The sequence below is a fragment of the Sinocyclocheilus grahami genome, unplaced genomic scaffold (assembly GCF_001515645.1).
Source record: "Sinocyclocheilus grahami isolate Dianchi unplaced genomic scaffold, SAMN03320097.WGS_v1.1 scaffold296.1, whole genome shotgun sequence".
Taxonomy (NCBI): Eukaryota; Metazoa; Chordata; class Actinopteri; order Cypriniformes; family Cyprinidae; genus Sinocyclocheilus; species Sinocyclocheilus grahami.
This window is the reverse complement of record NW_015505475.1, coordinates 433,258-449,076: the sequence shown is the minus strand read 5'-3', so window position 1 is coordinate 449,076 and position 15,819 is coordinate 433,258. Positions and strand designations below refer to the sequence as shown.

General features: G+C 39.4%; 1 protein-coding gene and 1 long non-coding RNA gene across 2 annotated transcripts; one reads left to right on the top strand and one right to left on the bottom strand.

Annotated features, from left to right (window-relative positions):
• Window positions 1–138: 138 nt before the first annotated feature.
• On the top strand, window positions 139–14,516 carry LOC107601016 (suppressor APC domain-containing protein 1-like). Its single transcript, XM_016293036.1, has 4 exons — window positions 139–830; window positions 11,578–11,727; window positions 13,890–14,045; window positions 14,151–14,516. Exons 1-4 carry the CDS (start codon window positions 744–746, stop codon window positions 14,241–14,243), a joined length of 486 nt encoding a protein of 161 aa, XP_016148522.1. The 5' UTR covers window positions 139–743; the 3' UTR covers window positions 14,244–14,516.
• On the bottom strand, window positions 2,609–3,325 carry LOC107601017 (uncharacterized). The gene is made up of 3 exons (XR_001610870.1): window positions 3,268–3,325; window positions 3,023–3,086; window positions 2,609–2,773 (listed from the first exon to the last, which is right to left on the bottom strand). It is a non-coding gene; the product is annotated as an uncharacterized lncRNA (long non-coding RNA).
• Window positions 14,517–15,819: the final 1,303 nt, after the last annotated feature.

The following is a 15,819-nucleotide window of genomic DNA, read 5'->3' as shown; positions in this document are numbered from 1 at the left end:
TTGTTTAGTTTAACTATTGCATCCACCTGAAAGTTCACATAACACAGTGTAATTAAGTAAATTCAACAAATTTGTAAAAATCTGTTATGTTTACTCACTTTTCTTAAGTAGATTCAATGATTACTTTTTACAGTGTGTATCAAGTCCTATGCAACCATTGTAAAATGAACAACAGTTTCAGTTGTTGGATTTCTTTATAAATTTGGCTTCTTTATTAATATGGCCCCACATGCTCAGTTTCTGTAAACACTGCTACTTTTACATCTGAAATATTATTGGTTTATTTTCAAATAGTAGTGTTTACACTCCTGTTATTATTTTAGTCCAGGTTCAGACACACTCCCTAACATGTTGGAACAGAAAACTCCGAATGATGGCAGAGACGAAATCAGGTGTTTCCAGTTTCAACTGACAGCTCAGGGTTCTTATTGACAGCTTGCTGAGGAGAATAATGTCTTACAATCCCAAAATCTTATCTCTGTTATCATCTTTAGGTGCATGTTTCTAGGTCTGGTTTTGCAGTATAAGTAATGCAGCCATCATAACTACAGATGCTGTTTCATCATCAGATTTTATAGAAATTTTCCTGAGTATCTATTTGCATTCCTTCCATCCGTCCTTCCCTCCGTCCCTCCCTCTTTTGCGCATTCTCACAAGGCTTCATATTTCTTTGTTTCTTGCCTTCTCTGTCCTGATTATTCATTTTGTGTTATGTCTTGAGTTTGGTGCTAGCGTTTGGACACATGGCATGTGATGGCTATTACACCATCCTCATTGTTCCTCTCCAGAACAGCCTCTACAGCCCTGACGCACTGCACTGCTTCCACTGGGTAAGAGATTGTCTAATGTGTGTAATTTTGGAGGAAAATGTTCCTCACATGGGATGGGACAATTTGGATCAGGACAGATTTGTCTATAGTGATGAAACTTAAAAAGTAGTATTTGTGAGGACATGCCTCAAAAAAAAAAAAATCTTAAAGTTTGGTTTAATATTTATCTTTAAATGCTTGCCAAGGCATTTGTCATTTGTTGCTAGGCAAGTGCTAGATGGTTGCTGGAGGTCTTCTGGCTGCTAAGGCATTGCTAAAGTAATAAGTGAGTCCCAAATCACGTACATGTGCACTATTCAATGCATTTTAAATACTTGGTAATGCACTGAAAAAATGAAGTGTGGAATTTTGGACTCTCTATGCACCCAACTGTCGCAGCCATTAATTACATAGTGGAGGGAGGACTATCAGTCTCCGATTATGAATGACAAAATAATCTTATATACACACAACTGTGCAAAAGGCCATTATTATTTTCACCAAAAAAAGGTTATAAGTCAGTTATTTCTATCTTTTGCTGTAGTGTGTCAGTAGAAAATATAAGTTTACATTTCCAAACATTCCTTTTGCCAATAATTGTAATAATCCAGTGAGATTTTGTATGCACAAAGAGCAGTGGTGGAAAGAGTACTGAAAAAATATACTCAAGTAAAAATACCATTACCTTCCAAAAAATGTAGTGCGAGTAGAATAAAAGTACTTGTCCAAAAAAACTACTTGAGTAACAGTAAAAGAGTAGCCTATTTAAAAGTACTCCTGAGTATTGAGTAGTGAGTACTGAGCTGTGGATTCTACCCTCATAATAAACGCTGTACACCGCAATTGATACATTTTAAAAACGTTGTACATTCTGTAATTCACATTATCTTATTTGTCATAAAGAACTGGACGCCTAACCAGTTATTAAAATAATAATAGCCTAATAATAATAATAATAAATTATGTGACTTAGGGCTATATTTTTATATTCATTGTATCGCTTTACCTAATTAACGTTCTGTATATAATATAATAATTTCTTAATTTAAAATAAAATATTAATAAATACATCCCTGATAATCCCGGGTTACTATGGTCATGCAGGTTTGTTTACACATTAAGCTCATGGCCACGAGAAAAATAAGTCGTTCCCTCAACATAGCATCTCTGGCCACGACAAAATTAAGTGAACCGAACAGGTCCCCTAGCCATCACCATAAATATGAGCATAGCAACAACCATGTTAAATTTTTGCTCATTGTTGTTAATTTAACACCACTTACCTGTCTTAAACTGTCCTGATCGTCCATTTTGAAGCGGTTAATTAGCCAGAATAGCGTGTTTGGTGCCTGGTCCCACACTGATTGTAAGGCAAAACGTGATTGGTTGGCGCGAGAACAGCTACGATTGGTCGGCGCCACGTGACCAGTATCTGATTGGCTTAAGTAGAAGAGGGGTGGAGTCCATCCATTTGTGGATTGGTTTGCCTCTTGACGCTTGAAATGTCTCAAAATCCACAAATAAGTGCAACGATTTACAAATGCACAGGGAGCTATCCGCAAATGCATGCAGCGATCTACAAATGCACAGGACGCGATTCACAAATGAATGCCAGGCAAAGTTGCGTTTGTGACATAAAAATATATCTGTGAATGTTTTTTATTTGCAAATCTCATTTTATTTTTTGTGTGAATTTAATTCTTGTTTGTGAAACTCTAAGATTTATTTGTGGATCTCATTCTATTTATTTATCAATAAATTTTATTTTTGTTAATCTCTTTACATTTATTTGTGGATCATAATGTATTTATTTGGAATTATGCAACGATTCTACCCCCATACTTGCCGGAGTTAACATTGTACATTGTATCGGGTCCCAGGTAAGGGAATCCACTCTGCGTTGTGTTGATGTCACTCAATAAAGAAACTTCAGACCTCTCATTGCTTGGCACTGTCTTTATTTTCTGCATAAATGGGGAAATATGTTGAAAACATGAATTTTGTGACTCTCTTCATTTAAGTAAACACCGTTTAATGCCTCGACGAACCACGAGACAAACTTCTCTCGGCTCAGAAGGAAGTGAACTGAGCGGGCAATTTCACAAATGCAAATACATTGAGTTAATCTGTTTAGCATAAACTACCATAAAACAAAAACAGATAATCATAACATGAAATTAATCACAAAGATTGCACATGAAACTATAACATACCTGCATAAATGGGGAAATATGTTGAAAACATGAATTTTGTGACTCTCTTCATTTAAGTAAACACCTGTTGGCAAACGGAGAGTAAATATAGCAGGCTAATATATGCTAATCTCACTCACAATCGCAAACAGTCACAATTACAATCATTCACAAATACGATTTCATAATCCCACATACAAGGTATGTTTAACAAAGCAAGGAACAGCTTCAATTCATAATATATCATCAAATGTAAGTAATATTACCGTTTAATGCCTCGACGAACCACGAGACTAACTTCTCTCGGCTCAGAAGGAAGTGAACTGAGCGGGCAAAGCACGCAGGGCGCGAGAACAAGTATATACTCTTAAAGTGACAATGCACTTCCTTGAACAAATCTTGAAAATCATACATCTTAACTTGTAACAGTAAAATAATAGATACAGTCATATTAAAGAAACAAAATTACATTTATATTTAATAGGAAAAAGGGGGGATTTTGAGTGAAAATAATATAACCAAAATAACTCGGTTACATTCACCCCTCCTTATTTTCATCAAAATCCTTCAATGTGTCAAAGACATTTTCAATTAACACACTCTACTGGCACAAGTGAAACGTAAATCTAATCCACGCAACCAACATAGGAGTTACCTCAATTTCAAGGTTTAGGAAAATAGGAGGTTGATCAAGTCTCATATTCCCCTTAAGTTAATGTGACGCCTAATACGCCACACAGCACTTGGCCCTATTAAACTTAACATTTATCATAAACACCGTCGCCACTTCAAATCTCAAAAAATTCTGAAATCAATTCTCAGTTTAAACCTCTTGAACTATTAAAACTGGTATCTGCACCATAGATTCAATCAACCTGTTTACGGATTTAACTATTCTTCCCACTCTTGTTTTAAGAGGTTTAACAAGCTCGGTAAGAGCATGTGCATCAGCTTGCGAAGAGGAATCAGTGCAGAGTAAGTCTGATGAGGGAGGAAAGTTTTGTGCAATTTCATCTGACTGTTGTTCACGTCTATTATCTATAGACAATTCATCGGCTGCACCAGGATATTGTGTGGTGTCTGTTCTCACTGTGTCTACCACATCTGAGTGAAGGGAGGGTGCCAGATCACCGGGTAGGGTCGTGTCAGCCACAGGACTGAGTGCTGGTCCAAAAAGCTCATCCGAATAATCAGAGAAAGACTGAGATGAAATATCAGTGGACAAAAGAGTTGACATCTCTATGTTTGAATCGGACAAGTCTGGTATGTCAGGCTGACTTGGCATTGTTGCCTGATCTACTCCATAATTGTTCTGATCAGACTCCGCAGAGGTCAGTCGCTGATCAGTTTCAGTGGGACTTGTCCCTTCAATAATGCCAGGCATCGGCAGAAAGTTCACCTCCAACAACAGATTCCTATGCACAACTTTTGTGTGGCCTGCTGCATTCTTTATCTTATAGACATGGATGTCTGGATTCATGTCAACAACAGTGAACACTCCGTCCTCCCATTTATCAGCCAATTTCCTTTTTCCTCGTTCTGACTTATTTGCGACCAAAACCCGATCTCCCACTGACAAGAGAGTGCCTTTAACACACTTATTGTACTGTTGAGCTTGATGTTGCTGCTCAACAGATGAATGCTTCTGAGCAATCTGCATAGCATGTTTCAAACAAGACAGTAATGACTTGGCATAAGAATCATAATCAGCAACATCAGGGTTATCAAGTACCTGATTAAACAAGATGTCTACTGGAAGTCTGGGTATGCGTCCAAACATGAGAAAGAAGGGTGGGTAGCCTGTGGTTTTGTGAACAGTAGCGTTGTAGGCAAATGTTAGGGTTTGGATCTGCTGTGGTCATTGGTGCTTTGCTTTCAAAGGGAGTGATCGAAGCATGCCACCCAATGTTCTATTAAAACGCTCAGTGCCACCATTGCCCATTGGATGGTAGGCTGTTGTATGAGATTTTTCGACACCAGCTAGACGCAGCAGCTCAGCTATGAGGTTGCTCTCGAAACTGGTGCCCTGGTCGGAGTGTATTCTTTCAGGGAACCTGTAGATACAAAACACGTCCCAAAGTTTTCTTGCAACTTGCTTCACCGTTTGATTGGTGCAAGGGAATGCATGAGCGAGTTTAGTAAAATGATCAGTAACTACGAGGACATCCACTGAATGCTGTTTACCATCTTCTGCCGACCAGAAATCTATGCACACCAACTCCATTGGGGCCAAGCTCTTAATGTTCTCCAAAGGGGCACGAGCAGAAGGTTCTGGGGACTTCGCAAAAACACACCTTTGGCAGCATTTCACATATTCTCTTATGTTCTTTTCCATGTCAGGCCAATAAAAACGCTGTCTCGCAAGTGAGAGAGTGTGGTCCTGCCCTTGATGGCCTGCAAGGTCATGAATACCAGAAAGAGCTTTGTTTTTCAGGCTACCAGGCAGCACATAACTTCCAGCTTATTCCACTGTTTTAATAGTCTCAGCACTTGCGCACTGGCACCATGTCTTTCTCTTCTCGATGGACGTCTCTGTTTAGTCAGAAATGACAACACTTTGGCTATTGTTGGGTCTTCCTGTTGGCTTTGTCTAAGCTCCTGGGCAGAGAACACTGGTAAAGTTTCCTGGCAACCTGAAATCTTCTGAACATGGTGGACTAAATGAAGGGCTCTGGACTCTGCTCCATCTGTCCAACTGCAGTGAGACTGACAAAGAGCTCTGATTTCATCCATGTCAAAGCCTGCTCCTTGTGAAAAACTCCTCATGGGCTGATTGAACTGAACTTGGCTACTGAGCCTGAAAACATCGTGAACACAGTCTTCGCTCGCTCCACTGGCCTCCCGCATTAACGAAGAATACGGTTCATTCAACAGTCTCTGCCCAATCACCTTAACAAAGGGGTCACGGCTCAAAGCGTCTGCTACCACATTTGCCTTTCCGGGCAAATGTTTTAGGTCGAACGTGTATGATGCAAGTTTCGAAACCCATCTCAACTCATATGCATCAAGTTTGGGCTTAGTTAGGAGGTAAGTGAGAGGGTTATTATCGGTCCAGATGGTGAATTTGTGGCCTTTTAGCCAATGGCTAAACTTCTCACATACACTCCACTTTACAGCCATAAATTCCAGTCTGTGAGCTGGATATTTGCGCTGTGATGCACTGAGGGTCTTGCTTGCGAAAGCAATCGGTCTGGCACGGAGTTCCCCTTTGGGCACTTGCGACAATACAGCCCCTAAGCCGTCCAATGAGGCATCAACGGAAAGAATGAAGGGCTCATCGAAATCAGGATGAGCAAGCATGACACTTTCCAGTAAGGCAGCCTTGAGTTGGTCAAAAGCGACCTGACACTCTGTTGTCCAATCTGAAGGGGCAAGTTTACGGTAAGTGCCCTGAAATTTCCCATTCTTGGACAACTTTCCTCTTCTTTTCTGTCCAGCTGTAAGACTGAAAAGAGGTTTAGAGATTGATGAGCAGTTGGGAATAAAATGTTGGTAATAAAATACCATGCCAAGGAAAGACTTTATTCTTTTGACAGACGGTGTGCAGCCATCATTGTCCATCAGATCTTGTGCTGTTATCCTCGTGATGACCTCCACTTTTACCACATCAACAGACACACCTCCACTGTCAACGATATGGCCAAGGAATTTGACTGGTCTTTGAAGAAGATGGCATTTTTAGGGGACATTTTCAGATTGTTCTCCCTTAGCCTCTGAAACACTGTGTGCAGCCTGGACAGAGCCTCGCTTTCTGATGGCGCAAAGACCAGAAGATCGTCAAGATAGCACAAAAGCTTTGAAAAATTCATGTCTCCGATGATTCCAAGCATCATTCTCATGAAGGAAGCTGGACTATTACAAAGCCCTTGTGGCATACGGTTGTATTCATGAAGGCCTAAAGGTGTTGTGAAAGCCGTATATTTCTTGTCCTCCTCATTCATTAGGATATTATAAAACCCTGACGTGAGGTCCATTGTGCTGAAGAAGCAATTTCCTCCAAGCGCAGCAAGGCAGTCAGCCTGGTGCGGCAAGGGGTGAGCATATTTTATGGTTCTGGCATTTAACCACCTGAAGTCTGTGCAAATACACAACCCACCATCCTTCTTCCACACCATCACTAATGGTGATGCGTACTCACTTGAAGACTTTCTGATGATACCTCTTTCTTCCATGTCATTGAGAACTTGTCTTAATTTTTCATAGTGGGCAGGAGGCACTCGCCTATAAGCTAAGCGAAAGGGTCGATCGTCAGTCAACCGTATATGGTGCACGTATCCTTTGGCATCACCACAGTCCAATGGGTGTTTGGAGAAGATGTCTTGATAGTCAGCTAGTAACTTGGTTAACTTAGATTTACAATCATCACTGATTTGACTCCAATTAATGTCAATGTCACCAAGGCCCAGTTTCAGCAGACTTTTGTCAATTTGATTAACAGGAAAGGAATTACATGAGACATTTGACTTGTTTTCAACTGGAGTAATATGCAGACCCTGAAAAATCTCAAAATCTTCAGACGCAATACATGGAGACACATCAGCCAGTTTGGAGTTTCTTTTCAATGTGATCATTTTGTTTGTTGGATTTACAACTGTCACAGGCACCCACCTATCACCCCAGAGTGGTGTGACAAGGTGACCGACCAGAATATCTCGAGGCATAGATTTGGTCGGCTCAACAATCACTGTGCTGCCAGGTGACATGGGCACGTTAGGTGGCAGAGGCCATCTAGTTTAACTGGTGAGATGGTCCGCTAGCATCACTGTTCAAATGATGTTGGCGATGAGTAGCTCGCTGAGGGCAGTCCTTTTTCCAATGACCAGGAGTTAAGCACTTCAGACATCTGTTCTCCTGTCTGCAATGAAACACTGTTGAATGATCCAAGGATCTACAAACTCTGCATGGTTTGCGGTAAGTCTGAAACATTGTAACTTGATTAGGAGGGCTTGCTTGGAATTGGGTCTGCTGAGTGACAAGACGGTCTAACAGACTGACTAGGCTTTTGATGCAATCAGAGTCACTGCCAGACTGTGCTAAGGGAGAAGGTGGAACAGACAAGGCAGGGTTAGATGCAGTAACATTTGCAGCTCAATAACATTTGGGGTCTGAGTGCAAACCCTATGCTCTGCTGTATACAAATTGTGTGACTTTGCGTACGTTTGAGCTTTCCATTCTTGCATATGTTCATCAAGCCTCTCTTGTATCTCACAGGCCGACCATTTTTCTGCTGATTTGAATTTGAAGATATTTGAAAGAGACTGATCTGGGCAATGCTTAATAAACATCATACTGATCTCATGACTTGGATCACAAATGCGCCGACCTTGTCTCTCTAAGCATTCCTTCGCAACATCCATAGTCTTGTTCAGCCTGATCCAATACTCCATTGCATCTTCAGATGGCATCGGCAAAGTATTGTAAAAATCGGCTAGGGGCATACTAGAGTAGGTGATTGTGCTGAAATGCTGTTTTAAAATGTCAAAAATCAATTGTGGATTTTTGCAGTGATCAACAGATGTGTAATTACGAAGTTTAATTCTCACTACATCACCTGCTTTCCCCATAAGCCTATCCAGGATTTCTTGTGACTGCTCATGAATTGGAATAGCACGTTTTCTTAGATACAGAGACATGAGATTTTCCCACTCTTGTACAGTGAGTCTGTCAGAACCATCACCCCTAAATATTGGTGGTTCTTTTACATCTGACTGCATCACTAGTTTGACATTAGACAGTGTCATCTTAGCTGGCTGTTCAGAATTATTGCTATGTGTACTTCTATCTGATCGTAGTTGAGCAGTAATGGACTGGCCCAATTTTTCAGCTATTTCATTGATGAGTGAAACCAAATCTGGGTTTTGGTTAGCGGGATTTGCCATGGCGCGATCTACATAGCTTGTAGAAGTCAGAACGGGTGTATCAAAAGCCCTGGTAATAGACCCTGGTGTCCTAGGTTCAGAAGGTATACTGAAAAGACCCCTTCCCCTACCAAATCGGTTACTTTGGTCAAGTATCACATTGTTATTCACCTCATCAGTAAAGCTACTAACACCCTCTGCCATATTTCCACGCTGTAACAAATCAATTAACTTCAACTTTAGTATAATAAACAAATTGTTCTGAACAGCATAAATTGATAACAGTAATCAGTCTGTTAATTTGCTAATCAACAAATTAATTGGTTGAAAGTCTGAATTCAAATTGGTGGTGTCTTCTGAGAAAAATAGTCCACCTTCATATAAAATAGTCCTTCAGTCCTTGAGAAAAAAAATACCTAAAACCAGTCACTGCAGCTTCCCACGGCGAACGAACAGGCGTCGATCTTCAGATGGATCCTTAAAAGGTCACGGCACCATTGTAATGGGTCCCAGGTAAGGGAATCCACTCTGCGTTGTGTTGATGTCACTCAATAAAGAAACTTCAGACCTCTCATTGCTTGGCACTGTCTTTATTTTCTGCATAAATGGGGAAATATGTTGAAAACATGAATTTTGTGACTCTCTTCATTTAAGTAAACACCGTTTAATGCCTCGACCAACCACGAGACAAACTTCTCTCGGCTCAGAAGGAAGTGAACTGAGTGGGCAAAGCGCGCAGGGCGCGAGAACAAGTATATACTCTTAAAGTGACAATGCACTTCCTTGAACAAATCTTGAAAATCATACATCTTAACTTGTAACAGTAAAATAATAGATACAGTCATATTAAAGAAACAAAATTACATTTATATTTAAAAGGAAAAAGGGGGGATTTTGAGTGAAAATAATATAACCAAAATAACTCTGTTACATACGCAATACTGTGGTGTCCTCTGCTGCTCATTTTAGGAACCACACTCAGTCTTGGGTTTTGATGCCAGGAGATACAGTTTATTACATCATCAATGAGAATAAAACGGAGATGCTCTCAAATTTACCTTAACATATTAAGTTAGAGGAAGATGCGACTGAATTGATACTTGAAGAATGCGCTTCCAGCAGCCATGATAAACAGTTGGCGGTAAAAAGTTTTCTATGCACAATTTGATTTGACGAAAGTCACGAGACCTATTACTATCTATCCAATCACGTTGATGGATAAAAATAAAATAAAAATAAGCAGGTAACGACCACAAATGGAGGAAAATAGCAGAGTAAAAGTACCGATACATCACTTAAAATGTACTCAAGTAAAAGTAAAAGTACACAATTTTTAAACTACTCAAAAAAGTACAATTACTGATAAAAAACGACTTAATTACTGTAACGTGAGTATTTGTAATTCGTTACTTCACACCCCTGACAAGGAGTCTGACAACAGCTACTGTGCTAGATGGTTGCTGAGGTCTTCTGGCTGCTAGGGCATTGCTAAAGTAATAAGTGAGTCTCAAATCACGTACTTGTGTTCGATGCCATTTTGTAGTATAAATAGTGCAAGAAGTGTGCTAACACTGAAATTTCGAAGAAAAAGAAAAAAAGTGCACTTTAAATACCCTGGTGATGCACTGAAAAATGAAGTGTGGAACTTTGGACTCTCTACGCACCCAATTAATTACATAGTGGAGGGAGGACTATCAGACTCTGATTATGAATGACAAAATAATATACACTACTGTGCAAAAGTCTTATTATTTTCACCAAAAAAGGCTTTAAGTCAGTTATTTATATCTTTTGCTGTAGTGTGTCAGTAGGAAATATCAGTTTACATTTCCAAACATTCATTTTGCCATTAATTGTAATAATCCAGTGAGATTTTTTATGCACAAGGAGTATGACAACAGCTAGTGTGCTCCACACTGATCCTACGGACATTGTCAAGTCCATCTGGAATGACATGAAGAAACAGAAGAAACTAAGACAGATTACATCAAGAAGAACTGTGGCAACATCTCCAAGACACATTAAGAAAATTACCTGCAAAACTGCAGTACTGTTAAAAGTTTTAGACACTTGTGTAAAGTTCAAGTTCTTCTGGATTTAGTATATCTCAGTTTGTTCTGTTTCTTCATGTCATTCCAGACAAACTGGATGGTGATGAGATTAGATCGCTGTGTGGAGCACTGGCTGTTGTAAGACTCCTTGTGCAAACAGAATGTTTGGAAATGTAAACTGATATTTTCCACTGACACACTACAGCAAAAGATAGAAATAACTGGCTTAAAACGTTTTTTTCTTGTTGTTGTTGGTGAAAATAATAATGGCCTAAGACTTTTGCACAGTAATGTAATTCATACACTGCTCGGATGAGTACATAGTATATAGTGCTTCATTTGGGATCATGCAATGATTGCCAAGGCATTTTGGGTGGCTGATATCCAATAGCATAGTAAATGAGACGCAAATAAGATTTTTTTTCTTATCAAAACATTTGTTTTACACAATAGTTACTTGCGCAATTTCTGTAGGGGGAGCAACACTTCTGTTAATCGGCCAAACAGGTTATCGACTAATGCCAGTAATCTCAAAATGGACAAATATCATCTGATTAATCTGTCTTTCACTATATGCTTCAGCCGTAATGCTTAATTCTGACATTTTTAATGTGTTATTATGTAGTTTGGGGTTTCAATGTTTATGATAAATTAATGTTTCTTTTAGCTAAAGAGACGTAGAGATCTGGAAAGACAAAAAGACATCCTGTGGGCTGGACTGCAGGTTGTGGAACAAACACAGCTGTGGTACCAGAATCGCCTGAAGCTGAATTTACAAAGGCAAGTTAGTTTCAGCACAGGAGACTTGGATGGAGAGGTATGTACCTTCACAAATCACACCTGAGTAATGCTGCTGTCACATAAAAGCAAGGGTATACAACTGAAGTATAAGGAGGCCTGTTCCTGCAGACTTCAATTCAATACCTGCACATTTGAACTTAATTCAAAACTTTTCATCTTTCAATGAGCTGATGATCTAATCAGGGTTGTTAAATAAGGTACACATACAAAATGTACAGTACTATAGATGCCTAAACCAGGAATGAAAACCACTGGCCTACAACCAATGTTAAAACAGGTTAGTGCCAGAGCCCGCCAAAAAATATAACCAGCGTAATTGATATCTACTATGAAATAAGGATTTTTTTTGTGCAATTTTGCTTAAGAAACTTTATTAACATACTATCAATGAAGAAAAATGTATTTTACCAAAATAATGGTGTCATAATGACATCGACCAGAGACCTGATCCTTCATCTGTTTGTCAGAGGATCATCCCAACTTGGTAGCACAGGTATCACAATTATTTCTGAAATTCCTTGTTGTACGCATGTGAAAACAAGTTATACATGAGCCAAAAATGGTAAAATTCATTTACTCACCATCAAGTTGTTCCAAACCTGTATACATTTCTTTCTTCGGCTGAACACAAAAGAATGTTGGTAACCAAACAGTTGCTGGTGCCTATTGACTTCCATAGTGTGAAAAAATGAAAGTCAGTGCCTACCAACTGTCAGGGATAGTCCAGCATCGTCAGGCCCAATCAGCTCACACACCCATTCACAATCACCGGAGTACTAATCAGCCGCACCTGTCACCACCTCATCAACACTAGCTCAAATACTCAGTCACTGCAGTCACACTTGGTCTGGTCTTGAGTTCACTACGCTACTCCTTACCTGACTCACGAACCCGGACTCCGACCTGAAACCTACCTGTCTCTGTGCCATCCTCTTCAGCCCGATCCTAGAAGGAACCCGTCATCACATGAGCTAGATCCCTTCCATTCTATAGACTGTTGCTCTAACCTGTTTGCTCTCCATCTCTTCTCTCAGCCCCTGTTCAATAAAGAACCCTGTTTACTTTACCTCTCCGTCCTTGGTCTCCTTCTGTACTGTGACACCAACATTCTTCAAAATATTTTCTTTGTGTTCACCAGAAGAAAGAAACTTGGAACAACTTGAGGGTGAGTAAATGATGACAGAATTTTCGTTTTTGGGTCAACTATACAGTTAAATGCCAAACCTAAAAAGAATAGTTCTGTCATTAATTACTCACTCTCATGTTGTTCCAAACCCGTAAGATCTTCTGTAAGTTCATCTCTGGTACACAAATGAAGATATTTTTGATGAAATCAGAGTGCTTTCTGACCCTGCATAGACCGCAACAGAACTGAAGGCCCAGAAGCGTAGTAAGGACATTGATCATATAGTCCATGTTATGAACCTAGTAGCTACAAGAATATATTTGTGCAAAAAGAAAACAAAAATAACGACTGTTCAACAATTTCTTCTCTTCCGTGTCACTCTCCGCCGAGCGTTCACAACAGCACCACGACGCATGCGTGTGCTTTCCTCTGATTGAAAACAAGGCAGAGCGCATCCTGGTTCTACATCAAAACACTGGATCCTGCATCAGCAACACCACGCGAATGCGTCGTGGTATTCTCATAGCTTCATAACATTACAGTTGAACCTCTGATATCACATGGACTATTTTAATGATGTCCTTACTACCTTTCTAGGCCTTGAACATTTAAGTTGCGTTGCTGTCTATACAGGGTCAGAAAGCCCTTGGATTTGTTACAAAGTTAAACGAAGGTCTTAGGTTTGGAATGACATGAGGATGAGTAATTAATGACAGAATTTTCATTTTTGAGTGAACTATCCCTTTTGATCCTGAAGTCCTTGGTTAGCTTGGTCACGTGTGTTTGATTAAGGTAAATGTAGCTTGTAGCTAAAGTCTGCAGAAAGGTTGGTCTACAAAAGCAGGATTAAGTAAACTTGGTGTACTTATACAGACTTTTCAAAATGAGGATATGAGGAATGGAGGTACAGTTTGTTCAATATGTTGCACTGTTATTTACATGTCTCATTGGCTCAGCTGGTGAAACATTGGCTTTCCTATCTGTACTTTTATTTTATTTGTTTCTTTTACATTTTTGTCCTAAGAAATTTGTTACTTACCTGTACCTTACAGGGCAGGTGGTCCTGCGCTATGCGGTCTTGTATGCAGCGTGTGAATGGCAGTCTGGGTAATCTGATGAGTGACTCCTGTGTCTGGAACAATCTGGCCCTAGAGGAGAGTGGAGGATCGGACTGGGACCTCCGGTGGAGCAATGCCACATTGGGCAAGGTGATGATCAGTAATAATAATAATAGTATTCTTATTGTTTTTGTTTCTGTTGCACAGTCCTATTTATTATCAACATAACAAGCACTGTGTGGATTTCATATTCAGGAAGTGAATCAGCAGAATCAACAGATTTCCATGTTGGAGCTTGAGAAGGCACAACTTCTTCAGCAGCTGGTGTTTTACAGCACACCTGATTGATGACATCTGCACATTTTCAACATTAATTACAAAAGGGTTTCATTCAAATCACGCAGTTAACATGCAACAAATGCAACAAATAGTTGTTGTTGTTGTTGTTTTTTTTCTTAAAATATTTGTTTATCTGACTTGTTAGTAGTGATTCAAATACCTACATTTATACAAAACAGGTTATAATTCAAGTATAATTGAACAATGAAAATTCAATATTATGGATAAAATTAGTATTGCAAAATCACTTGTATTAGTTTTGATTTACATATAAACATTTAAAGAGGGGGTAAATATGTATATTGCTTGTCATTATATTATGTATTTGAAAAAAAATAAATATATTTTAAAAATTTTAACCAGCTGCACTGAAAATGTCACAATCAGATTTAGTTTTGGTTTCGTTTTTATGGACTATTAGTTTGTATTTGTTGTTTTCATGTGTTTCCTTTCTGTTTCTAGTGTTCCAAACACTACTTTGTTTTCAACTGTTACAGTTATTATTGATTATGTTGTGCACCTGTTTTTTGTTGAGTTCCTCATTATCGTGTGTATATATATGCCCTTAGTTTAGTCTTTGTTTGGCATTGTCTTTGCCAAATCGAATCTGAATCCATAAGTGTTTGTGCTGGGCCGTCCTCTGGATGGACAGGCCCTGGAATGTGGGGAATGGGCACTTCCACAGTCAGGGGGATCTGATCAGACACAGAGATCTGGTCCTAATCGGGTGGATCAGAGCTTGCAGATATTCCAAACTGGCTGAAAATTTAACATAACAGCTTCAATATGTAAAGACATCACCAAACAAAGAGGAAAGTAAGGGCATATATCTGCAGGATAATGAAGAACCCAACAAGAAATAGATCACAACAGAATCAACAACTATGGAAACAAACAAATGTTTCCTTCCTGCTTCTTGTGTTCTGATCACATGAAAATAAGGATTACAAACTAACAGTCCATGAAAACAAAACCGAAACTAACTCTGATTGTGACAGTTTCAGTGCAACTGGTTGAATTTTAAAAAATATGTTTATATTTTCCAAAAACATAATATAATGACAAGCAATATAAACATTTACTCCCTCATTTTATATGTTCACAAAACACTGCTAACAATATAATATCTGTTCAGTTGGTGGTCTTTACAAGATTTAATATTAAATCTAATGTTAATTAAATCTATTAAATCTAATCTGTATTAAATCAATGACTAATACAAGTGATTTTGCAATAGCCAGAGCCTATGCCCTCCATGGACCCTCCACTGATGGAGAAGGTTGTCCCAGAGCTAGAGCATGTAGCCCTATTTATTTCGAACTGTGTCTGTCCTGGAGGGAATATTGTTTAAGTTAGACTTCCTGGAGTGGAGTCCCACTCATGCTCCCACCTCTGAGGCGTGTTTGCCTTTGCTGATCCTGTCAGGATTCATTTACTTGCCAGTCCATAAATTCCCAAGCACTCCCCCTCCACTGGTTTCTTCCAGTAGCCATTCTCCTCCTTCTCATCTGGTCCCACCCAGCTTCCAAGCTCCTCCTCTGTTGCCACTGGTCCCACCTAGCCTCCAATCTTCTTCGCTGCTGTC